The sequence below is a fragment of the Palaemon carinicauda genome, chromosome 20, assembly GCF_036898095.1.
Source record: "Palaemon carinicauda isolate YSFRI2023 chromosome 20, ASM3689809v2, whole genome shotgun sequence".
Lineage (NCBI taxonomy): Eukaryota > Metazoa > Arthropoda > Malacostraca > Decapoda > Palaemonidae > Palaemon > Palaemon carinicauda.
The window spans coordinates 72071339-72091899 of record NC_090744.1 but is presented as its reverse complement, the minus strand read 5'-3'; the positions used below and the strand labels follow the sequence as shown (position 1 = coordinate 72091899).

Here is a 20561-nt window from a genome sequence, read left to right as displayed (position 1 = left end):
CGAGTCCTCCTCAGCGCGAACTTCTGCGAGCTCATCCTTTTCATCCAGGGGAATGTCCTCTCCAACAAAAGGGAGGACTAAGGTTCTGCCTCCTGGGTTGCTGTGCATTTGTTTGAGGGCAAAGTTGTCTTTGTTGGGGAACTGGCTTAAAAGGTGAGTTCCTAGGTTTCTGGGGAGTGGGCAACTTTGGTGCCACTGCTCTACTTAACATTGCCTTTCCTACATTCAAGGGCAGGAAAAGGGAGGGGGAGCTTATTGACTCTGAATTCCTTAGGGCTAATGCATCTCTAGAGAACAGCTGTTTAAAGCATCTGACTAAAACAGCATCGCAACTTTTTAGAAGGCAATTTCCCAAAGAAAGACATTCAGATGAAGGAGGAAAACTATGGCTTTAGCACCGGATCTGGATAGTTCCTCAAATTGTTTACGAACATGTTTGTTCTTCGGATTCTGTGATACCGCAAAGCGAGAAACTGCTCCAGACCATTGGTCTATCCACGAGCAGGCTTGGAAAGCTGATATAGCTGCAACCACCATGGTTGCCATTTAGGGTCCCGACACAATAGAGGAGAGATTACAAAGTCTCTCTGCTGGTACTGATGGGACTACTATAGATTAACCACATCAGCATCAATGGGAAGTGGACTCTGAAAAGCTCCAGTGTACATAGAAACATCTTTGGATGTGACAGAGGTAACAGTAGAAGCTCCGAGGATCTACTGGCTTTCAGTAAGTTTTCTGACGCAGAGACTTAATTATTCAGAAAGTCTAGCATATCCTTAGTCTGATTAGAAAGCGCCACATCGAACCTGTGTCTGGGGCTTTGAAACTGTGGAAAGACAGAGTCGATAGCACACCGTCTGTTAGTGGTCTGCTTAAGAGGAGGTTCATTCAATCCATACAAAGGACAGATGAGGCAAATAATCTTAATCAAGTGTGAAGCTTCTGAGCTTGACACTCACCAGTGCATTGAGGCTCTCCAGAAAGTTATTAATAGTTATATCATGATACGGTTGTTCCATTTTAACGGTTGTTGAGTTCTTAACTCTTCCTATGAGGGGAGTCCAGGTCACTTCCTTTGTAAGAACGTTCACCTCTAGCAACTGAGTGCAAGGTGGAAGAATTGAAGTCTCTCTCAGAGCTCGATTTACAAGGCAAGAGAGAGTTCTCAAAACTCTGCCCCTTAGAACACCTACGGCGTGGACCACATCTACATCATCTGCCTCTAGTTCATCTGTATCTGAGGTGGTGACTTTTGGAAAGGGGGTAAATGTTCCACACCCTTATCTACATTCTGTACTTGAAAAGAATTATCTTAAATGAAATGGCATTCCATAGAACACAGAGTTTTAGCATCATGAACATTAGGCTGAGCTCTAGCGTGTGATCTGTCCTGACGATTAATAGTTTTGTCATCAGCGTAAGACACAAGCTTGTTACTAGTGTAGTTCAAGGTTTTATCATTCTGTTTCCTAGCCAAACATTTATCAATCTACAGGGATCAAACTACAGGGAACTTTAAAGTATGGGGAGACAATCTACCAAGACCTCTGGAATGTGGAGAACACATAGTAACATTATCTCTGATATTAGGTTGAGGGGGAATACTCTCATGCATCAAAATGATAGCCTGTCAGCCTGCCCAGAATGCGGAGGAATTACCTCACCCGTTGAGATGGCGGCGTGTACAGTGACATCATCACATTTAGATACAGCAGCATGTTCAGACTTGCTATTCTGAACGTTCAGCCAAGCTGAATTATCAATAGCTGAAATTCTCAGTAAAGCAGGATTTGTTAAACTCAACTTCACAGTGTTATTAGGCTTGGAAGGAGAAACTTGTTTAGAGCCTGTAGGCGTTGTTATGTCTTGCAGGATGGACACAGCTGAAGCGGTCTGACCACCCTCATAATAAAGAGATGACAAGTCTACTAAAGCGTCCTGGGAACACTTCTGAGGAGACCTCTGCCGAGGACTCGAGGAGATAATTTAATTTCTCCAAATTATTAATGAAATCTCTACTGGGACAAATAAGATGCAGCATATACTCATCAAAAAGAAAGTAGATCTGTTTTAACAACAGATGATGAAAGGCAATGTTGGATGGAACACTTTAGTGAGATCATGAATAGGAGACATGAAGGGAATAATCTGATTGATATATCTGAAGCTGATGAAGACCTTGATGTAGCCATGAATGAATTCAGTGTGTTTGAAGTTGAAGCTATCATTAAAAAACTCAAGAGATGGAAAGCCCTGGATACGCTGAAATAACTGTCGAGATGATTTTGGCTGAAAAATAAGTGACTCCCAGAATACTTACAAGATTATTTTATAGAATGTGGCATGTAGATACAAAACCTGATGGATGGGAGCTAGGAGTGTTGGTGAAGATGGCAAAAAAAAAATGACTGATTGCAATACATTAATAAGAGAGGCAACACACTTACGTCAGCTGTCATGAAAATATATAGTATGCTCATAGTAATGAGACTAGAAAGAAAGATTGATGAAAAGCTGAGATAAAAAAGCAGGATTTAAAAAAAGTAAAAGTTGTACTGGCCACATTTTCATTTTAAAACATGTTATAAAGCAATGGGTAGAATATAGAAATCCACTTTTGATGGCATTTGTTGACTATGAAAAGGCCTTTGGTAGTGTCCATCGGCCAATTTTGTGGAGAGTCCTGTGTTATTTTGGAGTTCCTCTTAAATGTGTAAACTTGATTAAGTCTGTTCATGACCATAGCAAGTGCAAAGTTAATGTTAATAGAGTCCTATCAAGTGAATTTTCTGTGAAAAATGGTGTACTTCAAGGAATGTGTTATCACTGTTGTTTATCCTCCTCATGGATTTTGTAATGCATAGAACAGTTGCGGATGGCGGAAAAAGATTGGACTGGATTGGTAACAGAAAATTAGCAGATCTAGTTTACTGATGACACTGTCCTTATTAGCAAAATGCCACAGGACTTGCAAAGGTTGCTTACCAGAATGTATGAAATAATATCATGTGAGGTTAGGCTTGCCATAAATAAAGGAAAGACAGAGATGAGAACGAAATATGCAATGGAAGATGAAATATCATTGGAAGGAGAAAGGAGAAAGGATTAATGAAGTGAAATTTTTTAAATATTCAGGAACTACAATCTCTTATATAGGGTCTTTAGAATTGGAGTTTAACCATTTCTCTACGAGGCCGGGGACTCGCTACTGGAGCTCTATACGAGATTTGTCATCATCGGATATACTCACTCATTTATCCTATAATAAGCTAAATTTCCATGTTTATTTGTTTTACTGCTGATTACAGAATAATTTTTTCTAAAGTTTGCTTTATTTTCCAATGTATTTCACTCCAAACAACCAAAGTCTTTCCATTCATTAGTAAATGATTGCAGAATAATTTTGAAAATAAAATTTCTATGTAATTATCTCTAATACTGTAATGTTAAAGCACTGATTTTATGTCAGATAAAAAACTTTATATTCATTGAATTGATTGTTATTCTGTCATAATTCCACGATAAATAGCCATCAAAAGATATAAAACTACTTGTTAGTAATAATAAACTTTACATTGTACAGAAATGTAATGAAAATATCTATTCATTTCCTTTGACACAAGAATATTCTATAATCTATAATTATAAGGTACGGTAAAGTACTGTGATTTATGTATAAAAAAAAGTTATATATTTATTGAATGAATGAATGATTTGAAGTTCTCTGGCATCCTGACTTCGAAGGTCATTTTATAAACTTATTTGGCAGTAATTTCTTAGGTCTTTTATGTCTCCCTTTTGTGAATTAGTAAACAGTAATCATAAATTTTTTCAAAGCTCTAGGTATAGAAAATTCTTGCAGCCATTTTGTGTAAAACTCAGCAAGTTTTACTATGAAATCTCCATCTATTATCATATCAATTGTTAGGCCATCTTCTGTTTATGGTCTTTCTATATCAGTTTTAACTAGTCAATCCATTGTCTTCTCTTCCTTCTCATGCTTTGTCTACAATCTCTAGAATTACAATATGGCAGTGCAATTAAGTCTAGCATATTATAGTTTCCTTGTTAATATTACCAAAAAATTTCATTTTTCCTGTTCCTAGTACCTATGGTCCTAATCTCATCTATTTCATCATTGTCAATATCCTCAATCCTTCAGTTGGCACCATCTCAGAGTCAAATGGAAAAAAGTGGGTAGATTTAATTAGAAAACTGAATAATGAACAGATTAACAACTCTTCTAGGTTTGCCAGTTTTGACGTATCACTATTCACTATAGTGCCAATTGATGACTTGTTGAAATTTCTATCTAAAACCTTAGATAATAGACAAATGAATTTACTATTTTCTAACAACACCGTAATAGAAGTAAACTTTGTATAAAAGGCTGTAAATTTGAATTCATTGTGAAATTTTGAGCATAAACGTTCAGTATGGCCATGGGAAACCCCTTATCTCCAGTGCTAATCAACTTATATAGGAATTTTTTCCAAGTAGAATCATAAGTAATATAATACCTAATAATGTAAATGGTTTCAATATATTGATGTGTGTTGCCAGAATAGGAAAATTCAAATAACTTTTCTTATTGATTGAATATTTTGGTACTGTAAATATATTTTATTATAGTTGGAGAATAATTGTAGCTCACCATTTTAGAATGCCATGTACACAGATGTAATGATAGATTTACATAAAAAGTGCCGTACATAGAAAGATATCAAATATATCTGCATATGTGCATTACTAATCAAATCAAGGTAAAAAGGTTAAGAAATCTGTATTCACTTCTATGTTTTTAAGAGCATTACAAGTTTGCAGCCTTAAATATATTGATGATGAAATAAATGAGATTAGGACTATAGGCAAGAAATTGAAGTTCCCTGAAATTGTATTAGATTATGCACTAAAAATACCAAAAAAGACATTTGGTAATAGTATTAGGGAAAACTATAATACACAAAACCTACTTGTACATCAATATACAGTAGTAATTCTTTTAAAGATATCCCCAATTGTTAAAAAAATTCAATGTAAATGTAGCATTTAGGAGTAATAACACAATGAAATCTACTCTAAAAAAGAATTCTCCTGATATCACCAAGTTATGTGTATACAGTATTACATCCTATGTAATTAATGTAAACAGATTTATATGGGTCAAACAGTTAAAGTCCTCAAAAGGATTGTCAAACAACATAAGAAAAGTATCAGATTTGCTTAAGATAACAATGCAATGTTTGTCAACTATTCACTAGCCAGACAGTTTTACATTGGATCCTTCTCTCTGGTTACAGTAACACACCGAATAGTATGGCCTATTCTTTACAGATTCTCCTATGTCCTCATTCTCCTGACAACACTGAAATTACCAAACAATTCTTCTTCACCCAAGGGGTTAACTACTATACTATAATTGTTCAGTGGCTACTTTCATCTTGACAAGGGTAGAAGAGACTCTTTAGATATGGTAAGCAACTCTTCTAGAAGGAGGAAACTCCAAAATCAAACCATTGTTCTCTAGTCTTGGGTAATGCCATAGCCTCTGTACCATGGTCTTTCACTGTCTTGGGTTAGAGTTCTCAAGCTTGATGGTACACTCAAGCACACTATTCTATCTAATTTCTCTTCCAATTGTTTTTTTTAAAGTTTTTAGAGTTTATATGGGAAATATTTATTTTAATGTTGTTACTGTTTATAAAATACTTTATTTTTCCTTGTTTCCTTTCCTCACTGGGCTATTTTCCCTGTTGGGGCACCTGGGCTTATAGCATTCTGCTTTTCCAGCTAGGGTTCTAGCTTAGCAAGTAATAATAATAATAATAACAACAATAATAATAATAATAATAATAATAATAATAATAATAATAATAATAATAATTGGTTATGTTCAAAGAAACTGGTTCATTCAAATAACTTGATTAAAAAGAAACATCATAGAGTCCAGTTTTATAAAAGAAAGTTTTGATAACATTTTAATAGTGTATAGGATATGGAATGTACAAAATTGAAGCATTTATATGTAGTGATCTGCAAGCATTATAAAAATTTAATTACTTGAAGTAGTCCTGACTAAAGTGACACCTAGTTTTTTCTTAAAAAATATTTACCCCAGATAATAAAAGCCTATGTGAAATTAGTCTTTCAGATCTAAGATATCATTCACTCTTCCACTTCTTTCCCACCATTATCCCTACATTAAGGGGTCAGTTGCCTGATGCAACATCTCAAATGCCTTCTATTAAAGGCATTCTCTTCCACCAGACCTCTTCTCTTCTTATTATCCTTAACCTTTTCTTACCATCTAATTCTCTGCCTCCTTCTCGATCTTCTCCCCCCTAACATGTACCTCCCAAGTCCTCCTCATTCCCTCAACACCATCCTTCCTCAACACATGCCCGCAATATCTCCGTAGCGACACACTTATCACCACTGTAAACTTTACTATATCTGCCATTCTTCTTATTTCATCCTTTTCCAATCTTTCAAGCAGTAATATTCTCATAATCCACCTCAGCATTTTCATCTCTATTCTCTCAAGCTTTGCTTCCTCCCCTTGACTTAAGAGTCCATGCTTCCAATCCATACATTAACACGGGTCTGTTCTCTAGATCTTGACTTTTAGCTTAAAGCTTAATTGGCATTTTCTTATCACATACTACTCCTGCTACCTCTCCCCACTTCCCCAAGGCTGTATATATCCTATTCTCAACTTCAGCCCCGAATCCCAAGTATCTAAATTGTTCCACCTGTTTTAGAACCAAGCCTCTACTTTCATGGATGGCTATCCTGTCCCTATTTTCCTTACTACTTGCCATAGCGTCAGTCTTTTCCACATTTACACTCAAGCCATCCCTCTCTAGTCTCCTGCCACTCTACAACCCTTCTCTGTAAGTCTTCCTCATTTTCAGTAGTAATCACCAAATCATCTACACATAGCAACTCCCACAACTCTTCACTTCTAATCTCTTCTATCAACACATCCAAGATCATCAGAAATAAAAACAAGTTTAATGCTGACCCTTGGTAAAATCCAACACTAACTTCAAAGGTTTCTGTTTCCCAAAAAAGCTGTTATTACTTTTGTCCTTGTTCTTGTTCTCTCCTGCCCTTAGGAGGAAGTAATGAGGTTCTCCTAAAACATTGTTTACGAATACATCGAAGGACTTGGAGGACGGTAGAGTCAGACATGCCTTCCTCGGAATCCAGAGGTTTTAGCCCAGCTCACTGAGGAGGAATCGGTTTGGATTCCTTGGAGTAATAATCAGGTTCATCTCTCTCGGGGACCCTCCCTTGTCGGTCCTGAGAGAAGTCGTCGTTAATAATAACGTTTCTTCCAACCATCCTATAAAATTTCTTAAAATGCAGGGGGAATGGAAGAGACATCCTTACTGGGTTCCTTAGCTGGCTGCGAGACATGGATACGTTTCAGCATCCTTGAATCTGCATGACAGGATGATTTACGGACTGTCTTACAGTCCTTACCCTTGTGGCAGGATGCTGCCACTAGATGAGATAGGTGACTCGATGGACCCTCGTGTTCCTTGGGGATGCCCCTGGTCTGAACACGTTGACCATCACCTTGTCTTTGTCCTCTTGAGATGCTACTGCTGGGTCAGAAAACCCATTAAAGGTCCTCATGCATGCCAACCTTGCTAGAAGGCTTGCTCCTACTCCTTCTGCTCTGCCTCCAACAGCTGCGGACTAGCAGCTCTTGAAAGATGGTCGTCGTTGCCATCGAAGTCATCCACCCACGAGACATCAACTCAGGGTGGATTGAGGTTGTCCCTTACACGATGGGTGTGGCTGCAGGATTCGGAGATGATCGGTAAGGATTATCCTGCGAAGGTCTTGATGCCCTTGCCGAAGAATTGGGCAGAAAGCACCCACCAGAGACTCTTCTCTAGGAGGAAGAGACTTGGCTAGATGAATGAGGGTGCGAACTTATTCGGGGAGGAGTGGGCACAACAATACTGAGTCTCCGCTTTGACGTCTGTACCAGTGTCAGCTTGATCCTGGGTGATTCCAGCCGTTCAGGTGCTCTTCGTTTCCTCTTTAGGAGAGAGGCGGAAAAAGCCTGGGATTCCAGAGGAGGAGGAACCTTGGAATTTTGCCTTGGGTCCGCTGGAGAAGAGGAAGACTTTTCCAGCGGAATCCTGGGTGTACTGGGTGGTCAAATGGGTGAAACACCTCCTACAAAGGCCAGGTAGACAGCTCTAACCAGGGCGTTGGACCACGGTTCTTGACCCACAGTGGCGCTGGCTGAAAGGTCCCCTGAGAGGATCGAAGCTGAGGGTTTCTGAAAAGGAGGAACATTACTACCTGGATCAATCAACGACCGGACGGAAGAAGCGGATGGCTGCGGTTCTGAAGGTTCCCTCTTATGGGGGAAAAAAAAACAGGCCGTTTAAGTACCTTGGGTTCCCTAGAAATAGGGTTTTCCCAAAAAGGAGAACGTTGGGAGTCGTCCGTGGGAGATGTTTTCTTAAAAGAAAGTGATGGTCGGCACTTGCGGACCGGAAAGCAAGGGGATGAACCTCTAGGAGACACTGGCGAATGGAGGAATGGCGAGTGCCAATGCCCTGGTGAGCTACGAGAAGCTCGTGAAGGAGAGTATCTGGACGACTGTCTCTTGTCTGGTGAACGAGGGGGTTCCGTTGAATGACGTTCTTGCGAATGACGGTCCTCTGGCAGATGATGGCTGGTTAGAGACTACTTAAGAACTGGCAAACGATGTCATTCTGGTGAACGACGGCTGGTTGGCAAAAGCTTGCGAGTCACAGAAGGACTAGGCAAGGTTGGAGAGTGACGAGCAGTTGTCAATTGACGATCTGCTGGTGATCGGCGCTTAGTTGGCAAATGCTAAGAGGAAGCTGGTGAACGACGGGAAGCTGGTGAACGACGGAAACCTGGTGAACAGCAAACAATTGGCGATCGATGGGAATCTGGCGAACAGCGAACTGTTGGCGATCGGCAAGAAGCTGGAGAATGATGGACAGCCAGAGGTTGACGAGTCAATAGGTGAGTGACGAGAAGCTGGAGAACTGTGAACAGTCAGCGAACGACAAGCTGCCAGAGAATGTCGAGCAGTTGACAATAGATGGCGAGCTGGTGAGCAGCGAACCGTTGGCAATCATCGAGAAACCAGAGAATAAAGAACAGCCAATGGTTAACGAGTCACAGGTGAGTGACGAGAGGCTGGAGGACTGTGAACAGTCAGAGAACGACAAGCTGCTGAAGAATGACAAGGAGCTGGTGATCGACAAAAACCTGGCGACCGACAAAAAACGGGTGAGTGACGAACCGTTGGTGATCAACAGGAAACTGGCAAACGGCGAACCGTTAGTGATAGAAGAGACGATCCTCCGAGGGGGATCGCGGGTCGGTTCAAGGAGGAAAGCCAAAAAAAAGTCTCTTAGCCGGAGGCGAAGGATAACATTTGAAGCATCAAGGATGACCACTCACTCTGTGAGCTCGTCGAGGTCGGCAAAGATCTTCCAATGGGGAGGACTGCTCAGCCAGAATAGGAAGATAACTAGAAGATTTCAGCATCCCTAGGGGTGATATCACTCTAGGACGAGAGATACACGCCCGCAAGAATGAACTGCCTTGGACTTTGCCCCCGTCCCCTGACATAAGAGTCGGCATAGCATGGGGGAGAGCATAGTCTTTGGCGACAAAACTACAACCGGTGCGATGAGGTGTAGCTGTCAGCAATTCTTCCCGCAAGCGGGAAGGTTGTTAGAAGCTAATGACAGGAAGTTCTCCCTCAAAAGGGAGAGTAGCCCAACACCTGGGGAGGATAACACTCCCTGGGAAGGGAAAGTTATCCAATCCCTGGAGGCGGACCTACAGGCTGGCTCTCTGCTTCCCATCAACAAGCAATGTTCAAGTTGAAGGTCGGCATCAAGTGCTACCTGTGAAACTTATCTGAAGCTAGTTCCTTGGTTCATCTCAAAGGGATCACCCTACTGGAACACCCAAAGGAGCCCAGTATGACACTGCGATCGTTCCTCCATCCTCTTGGAAGGGACCTCATCTTCGTAAAAGAAAGGGGTATTTGTTTACAAGAGCATGCTCTCCATTTACTGCAAAATTATGCAGCTGCAGCTCTCCTCTTTTTATAAAGGAATTAGGAGGTTCTTTAAATGTTGGGAAAAAAAAAATAGAAAGATATGTTGCGCAAGGGGGGAGTGTGAGGGGTTGGTTGAGGAGGTACTAAACGACCTGGAACCGACATCATCAACATAGTCAATCAAAGAGAGGTTTGTGACATCAGTGCACATTTGATATATATTAAAAATATATACTAAATTTAAAATGGAGTAATTACTCAAAAGTGTCACTATTTGTGAAATGCATATTCTATATTTGGTTTTGGTACAGTAAATATTTGTTAATAAATCTTATTAAAGTGTTTTTCTTTTAAAGAAACTATTATGAGAATGACTAGTTTTCCCAGATGACGTTTTGTTACACTAACGCCATCTATTGACCACTGCCTAAGGATGCCTGCCAATTTCCCACCCATGAAAACCGTCATAAGCTGCAAAAATAGTCATTCTCATAAAAAGTTTCTTTAAAAAATAAGATTTATTGTAAAATATTTACCAAATAAAATATACAATTCACAAAAAGTGACACTTTTGAGTAATTGATCCATTTTTAATTTAGTATATATTTTGAATATATACCAAAAATGTCCGCTGACGACTCAAACTTCTCTTTGAATGACTCTGTTGATTATGTCGGTTCCAGGTCGTTTAGTACCTCCTCAACCAACCCCTCCCCCTCACCCCCTTGCCCAACATATCTTGCTATCTTTTGCTTTCCCAGCATTTAAACAACCTACTAATTACTGTAAAAGAAGAGGAGAGCTGGAGGAGTGCATAATTTTGGAGTAAATAGAGAGCGTGCTCTTTTAAACAAATACCAGGAAAGGTCAAAGTCAGCGTACTGATCAGGAGCTGCCACGGGCGCTGGAGAACAGGACTGTGACAGCGCAGGGACCACACATTCCAAAGGAATGAACGGCTCTGCTCTTCTACGTCGGCTATTTTAGCCGAACAAAGAAACACGGCATCGCTAGCTGAGGAATATAAAAAAATCATTTAAGAAAAAACTCCCTCAGGAGGGCCACCTAATCCGCGTAGGGAAAAGATGTCCCCCGAGAGAACAGAAACATACAAAGGATTATGCACTTCCTTCACCGACCAACATCGTCGATGTGGAGGATTTTTGTTTTATTTTTATTTTTTTGTTTCCCAAATCCACAGAGAGAGAGAGAGAGAGAGAGAGAGAGAGAGAGAGAGAGAGAGAGAGAGAGAGAGAGAGAGAGAGAGAGAGAGAGAGAGAGAGACTATGTGTCAGCAAGTGAGAGGTAGTTAGTGTATTGATTGTTTGTTGTGAGAAAGACTGTTGGTATAAATGAGATTGTTTGTTTATGTTTTAGTTAGGTTACGGCAGTGGTGAATGTCTTGGGTAAATGGCTTTTTTATTTGACTGCTGCTACAGGAAGTTGTGTGTGAATGCTGGATTTACTTTATATTTTTTTTACCAGCGTGGAAGTGTTTGTTTATTTCAAGAGTGAGTACAATTTATTTATCTTTGCTAGGAATGATTCTGAATGATAGAAACAATTTATTTATCTTTGATTATAGTGCGATAGTTTAGTTAGTTAGGAGTGTTCGTGTTTTTCTTTTTTTCATTTACAGGCCGGAATTCCTCCTTTGGAGAGATTAATTTTTTGAAAGTGGATTTATTGTTGCTGACCAGGCCTGTAATAGAGGATTGTACTTAGACTGAGCTATTCGATTGCTCAACCGTTGATGTCCTGGTCTGTGTATTTGGATTGATGATGATGATGATGATGATGATAACTACCGCCCCAATCAGCGAGGCAGTTGTGGCAAAGTGCCACACAGTTTAATCTGTTAATCACAAATCTGTGGTAGTGTGCCGAAAAAGACAGTTCGGCTTTCTGTGGACGAGTGTTGGTGTCGCAATATTTATAAACACATATTTTTGTGTTGGTGTGCACGAAATTTTCAAGTTTTGTTAGGTTTTTTTTTTTTTTGGTTTATTGAAGGGTGTCATGTTTGCTGTATATTTAGTGTTGAATTTATAATTAGTGATAAGTGTGAATTTTTTGGTTTATGTTAAGCGTTTTAGTTTGTAAGGAAATATAGTTTTAAGGTTTTGTTGTGTTTCTATGTCCTTTTTGTCTAAGAGTCCAGTTTATGATAACGTTAGGGAAAAAGTTTGTGCAGAGGAGACATTTGTCAGTTAGTGTGATCAAGGGTGTGAGGGTTGTTGTTGCAACATCCCGCCACATTATTTTGGCGCCCGAACAGGGACTGCCGAGGTGGGATAGGAAGCTAGACTGTTGGACAAAGGACTGAATTAGGATTAGAAATTATAATTAAAGTTTATGAAAATGGAAGAACAACTAAAGGTATTAAGGGAGGAATTACGGTTGATTAAGGAGCGTGAGGAGAAGTTGTCTGTAGAGAAAGAGAAGTTGTCCGTAGAGAAAGAGAAATTGTTGCGAGAGAATGCGAGGTTGAGTTGTGAGAATGAGGAGATGCGAAAGGAACTGAAAGCGCTAACGGGAACTGTAGAGAGAGTGGAAGAGGGTGTTGAGATAAGGATGCGTGAGAATGAGGAACGAATGGAAGCTATGATGGGGCAGGTAATGGGAATGATGAAAATGTTCATGGGTGAAGGTGCAGTCGGAGGAATGGCTTCTGCTTCTGGTAATGGGTTTATAGTGGAAGAAAAGGCTAAGGTTAGTAATGATGGGGAAGGGAGTGATAGTGAGATTGAAGAGAAGGGAATTAGGCATAGTAAATATGAACAGAAATGTGATAGGAAGAGTGAGAAGAAAGGTAAAAGTAATTTGAAGAGGGAAAAGAAGAAAGGTCAGGATGAGAGTGAGGATGATCATGAATGGGTGAAAGTGGTAAGTAAAAAAAAGGCTAAGAAGGGAATGGTTAAGGATAGGAATTCAAGTGTTGAATTAGATTCTTTATATTCTAGCGAGGAAGTAGGAAACAAGAAGGAAGGTAGCAGTGATGATAGCAGTGAGAATGAACGTGATGTGTGTAAGACTATGTTTATGAGAGAGGTACCTCGGTGTGAAAGGTTCAATGAACATAGTAGTAGAGATGTATACGAGTTTTTCAAGGAGTATGAGAGGTATTGTCAGGATAAGTATGGTGATAGTAAGAGAGTTTGGGCTAGGGAGTTAGGAGAATATTTGACTGGGTATTTGTTGACGATGTATGGTGTGATAATGAGTGTGGGGGATGTTGAATATGAAAGTGTGAAAGGTAGGATAATTGAGCAGGTAAAACGTATGAAAGGGAGTGTTAGGTATAAGCGTAAGAATGATTTTGATGAGGCACGGATGAATGCAGGAGAAGCGATATCAATGTATGTATGTAGGTTGGAAACTTTAGCTAGGAAGAAGTATGGGGATGAAGGCATAAATGAGAATATGGAGTTAATGAGGAAGTTTTTGGCGACCATACCTGAGAAAGTCTGTGAATTTATTCATTTGAAACGGAAGGAGAAAATGAGGTGGACGCAAGAGAGATTGGCGTGGGATGATATATTAGAGATAGTTGAGGATTATGAGTTAGATAAGTGCATGAAAGAAAGTAAATCTGTGAGTGTAAGAACTGGAATGGAGGAAAGTGTGCCAGAATTTGTTAGTTTTAGAGATGCTGTTATGAGAGGACCGATGAAGGTAGCTGATAGTGTAGATAGGAGTGTTAGGACGAGTAATGTGGGAATACCTGTAAGGACGAATGAAGGGTTTAGGCCAGAGAATCAGGTTTGGAGAGATAGTAGTGCTGTGCAGCGAGGTATGTCAGATAGTCGTGTCTGTGATGAAAAGTGTTATAAGTGTGGAAAGGAAGGTCATAAGAAGAATGAATGTAAATGGGCTATAGGTGCTTGTTTTGGATGTGGTGAGGTAGGGCATAGAATTAGCGAGTGCAAGAAAGAGAAAGGGGTAAAATGTTATCGGTGTGGTATGAATGGGCACATAGCAAGTGGATGTCGTAGTAATCGTATGAATGTGATTTGTGGTAATTGTGGTAAGGATGATCATTAAGCTAGAATATGAAAGGAGCCGCAGGGTAAGTGTACTGAATGTGGTGCAGATGGGCATGTAGCTAGAGTATGTAGGAAGAAGGGACCAAGTCAGCCAGGATGTTCAGGAAACTAGTTAGCAAGAGGGTTAAGCTGCGTGAATTCTCTTGTGTGTATGGAGGGAATAGGAAAATGTTTGTAAGAAAGGAATGAATAATTGGTTGGAAATGATTAAGTATGAACCTATTATGCATGAGAAGTTAGGGTTGGAAAATAAACAATTAGTGTTAGTTGAATATAGGAAAGAGGCATTTGAAAGTTTTAAGTGAGGAGAAAGTGCAAGGGAAATTTATAGGTATAAGTAGGAATCTGAATATGCATGACAAGGGTGTAAATGTACAGGTGAGCATGGAAGATAAATGTGTTAATACAGATGAATTATGGCTAAGTATGAATGATACCTATAGTGTGTGTGGTTTTTCCTTAGATGATGTAAAAGAAAGTATGACAAATGCGAGAATGAGAGATAGGAGAATGATAAGTAGTATGGATGAATCTTTTATTAAAGAAGAAAATGGTTTGGATGAAATGGATGAATTACTGATGGAAATAAGTGAGATTTTAGGGCCATATAATAGTTAGGTAGAATGGATAGTACATGATATATTAGATGATAGGGATTTAGATAGGAATAGTGTTAATGTAGCGAGTGATTGTGATAAGGAAGAAGTGAATGAGAGAATGTATGAAAGCCCAGTTACTCGGAGCAGAGGTACCGTTCCCGACTGCGACTGGGTAATGAAAAAAATAATGAAAGTGGTTGTGAAAATGTAGAAGGATTTGGCAAAGCAAGGGGGGAGGAATGTGGATTATTTTTTTTTTTTATTCATTTTTGTTTGTTTGCCAAATCGAGAGAGAGAGAGAGAGAGAGAGAGAGAGAGAGAGAGAGAGAGAGAGAGAGAGAGAGAGAGAGAGAGAGAGAGAGAGAGATGTCAGCAAGGGAGAGGTAGTTAGTGTATTGATTGATTGTTGTGAGAAAGACTGTTGGTATAAATGAGATTTTTTTTTATGTTTTAGTTAGGTTACGGCAGTGGTGAATGTCTTGGGTGAATGGCTCTTTTATTTGACTGCTGCTACAGGAATTTGTGTGTGAATGCTGGATTTACTTTATGTTTTTATTTACCAGCGTGGAAGTGTTTACTTATTTCAAAAGTGAGTACAATTTATTTATCTTTGCTAGGAATGATTCTGAATGATAGAAACAATTTATTTATCTTTTATTACAGCCATAGTTTAGTTAGTTAGGAGTGTTCGTAACTGTGTTTCTTTTTTTTCATTTGCAGGCTGGAATTCCTCCTTTGGAGAGATTAATTTTTTGAAAGTGCATTTATTGTTGCTGACCAGGCCTGTAATAGAGGATTGTATTTAGACTAAGCTATTTGATTGCTCAACCGTTGATGACCTGGTCTGTGTATTTGGATTGATGATGATGATGAAAACTACCACCCCAATCAGCGAGGTAGTTGTGGCAAATTGCCACACAGTTTAATCTGTTAATCACAGAGCTGTGGTAGTGTGCCGAGAAAGACAGTTCAGCTTTCAGTGGACGAGTGTTGGTGTCGCAATATTTATAAACACATATTTTTATGTTGGTGTGCACAAAATTTTTAAGTTTTGTTAGGTTTTTTTTTTTTGGTTTATTGAAGGGTGTTACGTTTGTTGTATATTTAGTGTTGAGTTTATAATTAGTGATAAGTGTGATTTTTTTGGTTTATGTTAAGCATTTTAGTTTGTAAGAAAATATAGTTTTAAGGTTATGTTGTGTTTCTATGTCCTTTTTGTCTAAGAGTCCAGTTTATGATAACGTAAGGGGAAAGTTTGTGCACAGGAGACATTTGTCAGTAGATGAAACAAACTACTCGGGAGAACCACTCAACCCTCCAGCGGGAAGGGGGTTCCTCGAGGGGAAGCGGACAAGCTAAAGGTAATTCCGTTGGCACATTGCCGCATGAAGGATTGCGGTGTTGAGAGCTGGAAAAGTTAGATTACAATCAGGTATTATTCAAACTAAAATTACTAAAGAAAACCATTCGGGAGCGCAACCTAACCCGCGCAACGGGAAAGGTGTACCCTCAGAGAATCTACCAGCCGCCCACGTAACGACTGAGAGCAGCGTTGTCTGCAAGAAAAAGCAAGATCGAAGTCAAGCTCTGTGAAGGCCGCAAGCAGTTATCATCCAAGGACTTGTAGGGGAAGAGCGATGTTAACATCGGAATGGAGAAGGGGTATCCAGACGATGACGATTCCCCTGCGGCGGGGGCTAATTCACTCAGAAGGCCACCAGCCTACGGGTTATCCGTCGTCCAAGGGGGGGGGGGATCGTAAGAGAAGGTTCCCCGCCCTTGAGAGCCTGCCACATTATGCTGTCACATAATAAGCAACAATCACTGTAAAGAAAGCTTAACATAAATATAAAACATTAAGAATTTTTTCATATATATAAAAGAAAAACATAAGACTAAGAAAAAATTAAAACGGCCGGTAAGTTGGAGCGGGGAGAGAGCCAACGTCTCTCTTCCTGGGCCAAAAGCAAAGTGAGGTTCACCGCCCAGGTGTGCGAGTAAGTGGGGTAGCTATTACCCGGCCCCCTTACTAGTCAGTGGGTGGTTAACCCTCACTAAAAGTCTTATGGCTCGTCTTCCAGCTTCGCTGGAAGTAATATCCCCTATAAATAGCGTTGGTTTGCATTAGTGACGGAATAAAATTGTATAGTACAATACAATATAGTACAGTACTTTATATTGGCAATGTACAGATCCCCGTAGTACCCAGAAGACCTCCTAACTAAATTCCATTTTCAAAGAATCTGGTACATGATAGTTGGGGTTGAACAAGAGTAACTTCTGCTCAGCAAAGATGATTTCATTTTAAGAATAATCTCACCTGGTCTCTGGTAAGGCCTTTGTTGCCATGCTTACTTGGAGTCTTCATAAAAAGGGGAAATATGGTTCTCAAGCCTAAAATCTCCACAAATTTATTACAATTATCAGCACCATCAATGCCCGTCAAAGCATGATCAAGAACTCTGAGGGCTCCATTACGAGACAATTTCTTCTCCCTGAAATATCATAAATACCATAAATACTATATACTGTATGCATTATACTTCATTTATAATTTATATTTTCAAGAGTTCTAATGAGAGGATATAAAAATATTTATCCCAAATTTAGTTTACTTATGCATTAATTCACTGTGAACAATAAAGTATGAGTAAAATATTAAAATAGGTTTTCAATCATATGAATCAGGTATAAAAGACAGATTCTAAGAAAACATAACATACTAGTGTAACATTCCTCTCCATTACCCTGTGCATCTTTCCACAGGATTAACTTTAAATGAAAATAGAAGAGAATACAGTACGGTATATGATGAAAAAGGGAATTTAAAGAAGACACAATTTTCTTCGCAAGAGCAATACGAAAAATTATGATCTACAATTAAACCAACCTGAGCATTAAATTCATTAGCTGAAGACCTTCACCACGTAAAAAGAGTTCTCGGTTTTCTGTTAGCATCAAGCATGAACAAAGAGTATCAAAGAGGTTCTCCATCATCTCAAGCTCCTCACTAGTTGGTGGATCATGACGCTTATATACCTGAGAAAAATAGATCTATTTGAGAATCATATTTCATGCAAGCAAAAATACTATTCCCAAAGAAAGCAATATAACCATACCTACCACAAGAAAACATTTGTCACTACAGTAATGAAATACTGTAAATAATGAAGTAAACCCCATATGACAGTTTTGAAGACAACTTACATTTATCTTACAAGAACTTACAAGGATAAGGATAGGATAGCAAAGTGAGGCCAGTAAACTTTGAACAGAGAATGTGACAATACCTCAGCAAAGGGATATTTCTGACTACATTCTCCACATAGTAGTTTAAGAGAAAATGTCTTCTGTAAATGTATAATGAATATGCATTCGTAAATTTCTTTACAACTTCCTAATCAATCATAGGAACAATTCCTCAAAATAATAAGTTATAGAAAAAGAAAAGGAAAGCTCAACATCATCAAATATGGTATAAACTGTTGAAAAAAACAAGTCCTTTACAGTTACTTTTTCAATAAGTGCAGAACCATATCTTAGTCTATATGTCCAAATTAATCCTCCTATTTGATTTCAAACTTACACTCCATACTATGGCTTATATGCCTTTGCCTATGTATTTTGCTGGCATAATATAAATGGAATTGAAAAGGAAATGATCTAGGTTAGGAAATTGTTTATGAAAATAATAATTATCATAAACTAGGGAGGCTCAGATTAGCAAGATGAAACCTCTTTAAGTACTAAAGACCATTTGCATTTTCCTCAAAATTTAAAGGACATACAGTAGTTTGTATCCTTAACCAAATACTACATGGCTTTTACATTTTTAGCATAAAATGTTGTCTCCCATTCTTGCTTTCCACTAATTCTGTCCTCTTTTACAATGGTTCTTAGGTTTGGTTTGGTTTAAACTATTATTAAACCTTTTTCTTCACCTGGTCCTTGGAACCCAAATATATCTACAAAATATGAAGCAAAACTCCCAGGCCAGAATATATATAACATAAAAATAAAGTAATGGGTAACTAAGATTGATTGATTGATTGATTTAAGGTTTCCTGGCATCCTGATATCGAAAGTCATTGACACCGATTGGTAACTAAGAAATAGATGTAAGTTTTGAAAGAGGAATCACACAGAAAAATGTGAAGGTAAAATGTGGCAAAAAGAGAATAAAGAATATACAGTGCTAGCAAGAGAGAGAAAACATAATGTAGTGTCAACTGAAAAAAGTTGAAGATGAAATGAGGCAAAAAGAGAGTAAAGAATATATGGTGCTAGCAAGAAGGAGACAAGATAATGCAGTGGTTGGAAATGCAACAATATGGATAATCTGGTAGCAGAAGTAAAGGGAGAAAAAAATAGAGAAGTGACAATTGAAAAAGCAGAATTTAGAATGAAGGAAAAACTGGTTTAAATTGCAGAAGGAGAGATAACATGATTGAGTGAAGTCTCAACTGACAAAAAATTAAGATAACATAGTGCAAAAGATGGCTGAACCTGCAAGAATGGCGAGATTATAGTTTATAGAAGTAGAATGAAAGATTATGCAGAGGCAACTGAAAAACATGAACAGAAAATGGGGAAAGAAGTTGGCATTACAAAAATGTGGGGAGTGGAAGTGGGTAAAGGAGGACACAACTGAAAAAAAATAAAAATAAAAGAGGGTTAAGATTACAAAAATATGGGGAGTGCAGGCTGTGTGAGGAGGAGACAAGACTGTAACATATTAATAATATTGTAGACATGACTGAGTAAAGTGTTCACAGAAAAAAAAACATAATATAAAGTGGGGGGGAAAATAGTTGGAATTCCTAAAATTTGGAGGTTGTAGAAGGAAATAAAGACGGATTGTTTGGAGCATCAACTGACAGATGTTCAAGATAAAATCAAGGAAAAGACGATTTATTCAAGAATGTGGGGAGTTGAGGTTGCCAAAGGCAATGGATAAAGATTGTGTAAAGTGTAAAAAGTTGAAGATATAAAGGGGAAAGGATAATTGATGTGGGGAGTGGAGGTTGCAGGAGGAAAGAGGGAATATATTGTGCAATGTGTCAATTAAGAAAATGTGAGGAAAAATGGATCAAATGATGGTTGACATTGAAAGTATGTTGGGAGTGGAGCTTGCAGAGAGTGAGAGTGAGTAGACTCTGTGTAAGAATAAATTGAAAAAAAAAAAAACAGATATAATGAAGAAAAAATATTAGGAATTGCAGGAATGTGGGGAGACAAGATTTTGTGAACTGTCAACTGAAATTAACTTATAAAAAGAGAAATGGGATTAAAACTGAAAGAATGTAATGTATAAGTTGCAGGAGCTGAAAAAGGAAAGATTGTATTAACTGCTAACTAAAAATGGGAGGAAAACTGTTGAAATCCCAAGAATGTGGAGATTGGAGGTTGTAAAATGATTTTATGATCTATCAACTGAAAAGGGCTCAAAATAAAATAAAGAGAAAGATGGTTGATTTTACAAGAATGTGGGGATTTGAGGTTGCCAAATGCAAGCGATATAAGATTGTGAGAGTGATCAACTGATAAAATTTGAAGATAAAATGGAAGTAAAATTTGGTTGAAACTGCAAGAAAGGAGGGAACAGAGGTTAAAAGGAGCAGAGTAAGACAAGATTGTGTTGTGTCAGTTGAAAAACAGGAAGACAAAACAGAAGATGGATGATATGGCAAGAATTAGGTAAGTGGAGATTGTTATGGAAGTAGACAAGATTCTATGAAGTGTGAAATGTAAAAAAAAAAAAAAACTGAAAATATAATGAAAGAAAAGATTGTTGTAACTAAAAGAATATTATGCATTAGGGGTTGGAGAGGGAGA

At 38.6% G+C, this 20561-nt stretch overlaps 1 protein-coding gene across 1 annotated transcript in view; it reads right to left on the bottom strand.

The window, feature by feature from the left end:
- The window catches only part of LOC137614307 (beta-catenin-like protein 1), a 259883-nt gene that overhangs the window by 34230 nt on the left and 205092 nt on the right, over nt 1-20561 (bottom strand). Inside the window, exons 7-8 of the mRNA XM_068344059.1 lie at nt 17617-17765; nt 17047-17221 (exon numbers count right to left, since the gene is read on the bottom strand). Coding sequence (XP_068200160.1) covers nt 17047-17221; nt 17617-17765 — 324 coding nt within the window. The remainder of the gene's footprint in view (nt 1-17046; nt 17222-17616; nt 17766-20561) is intronic.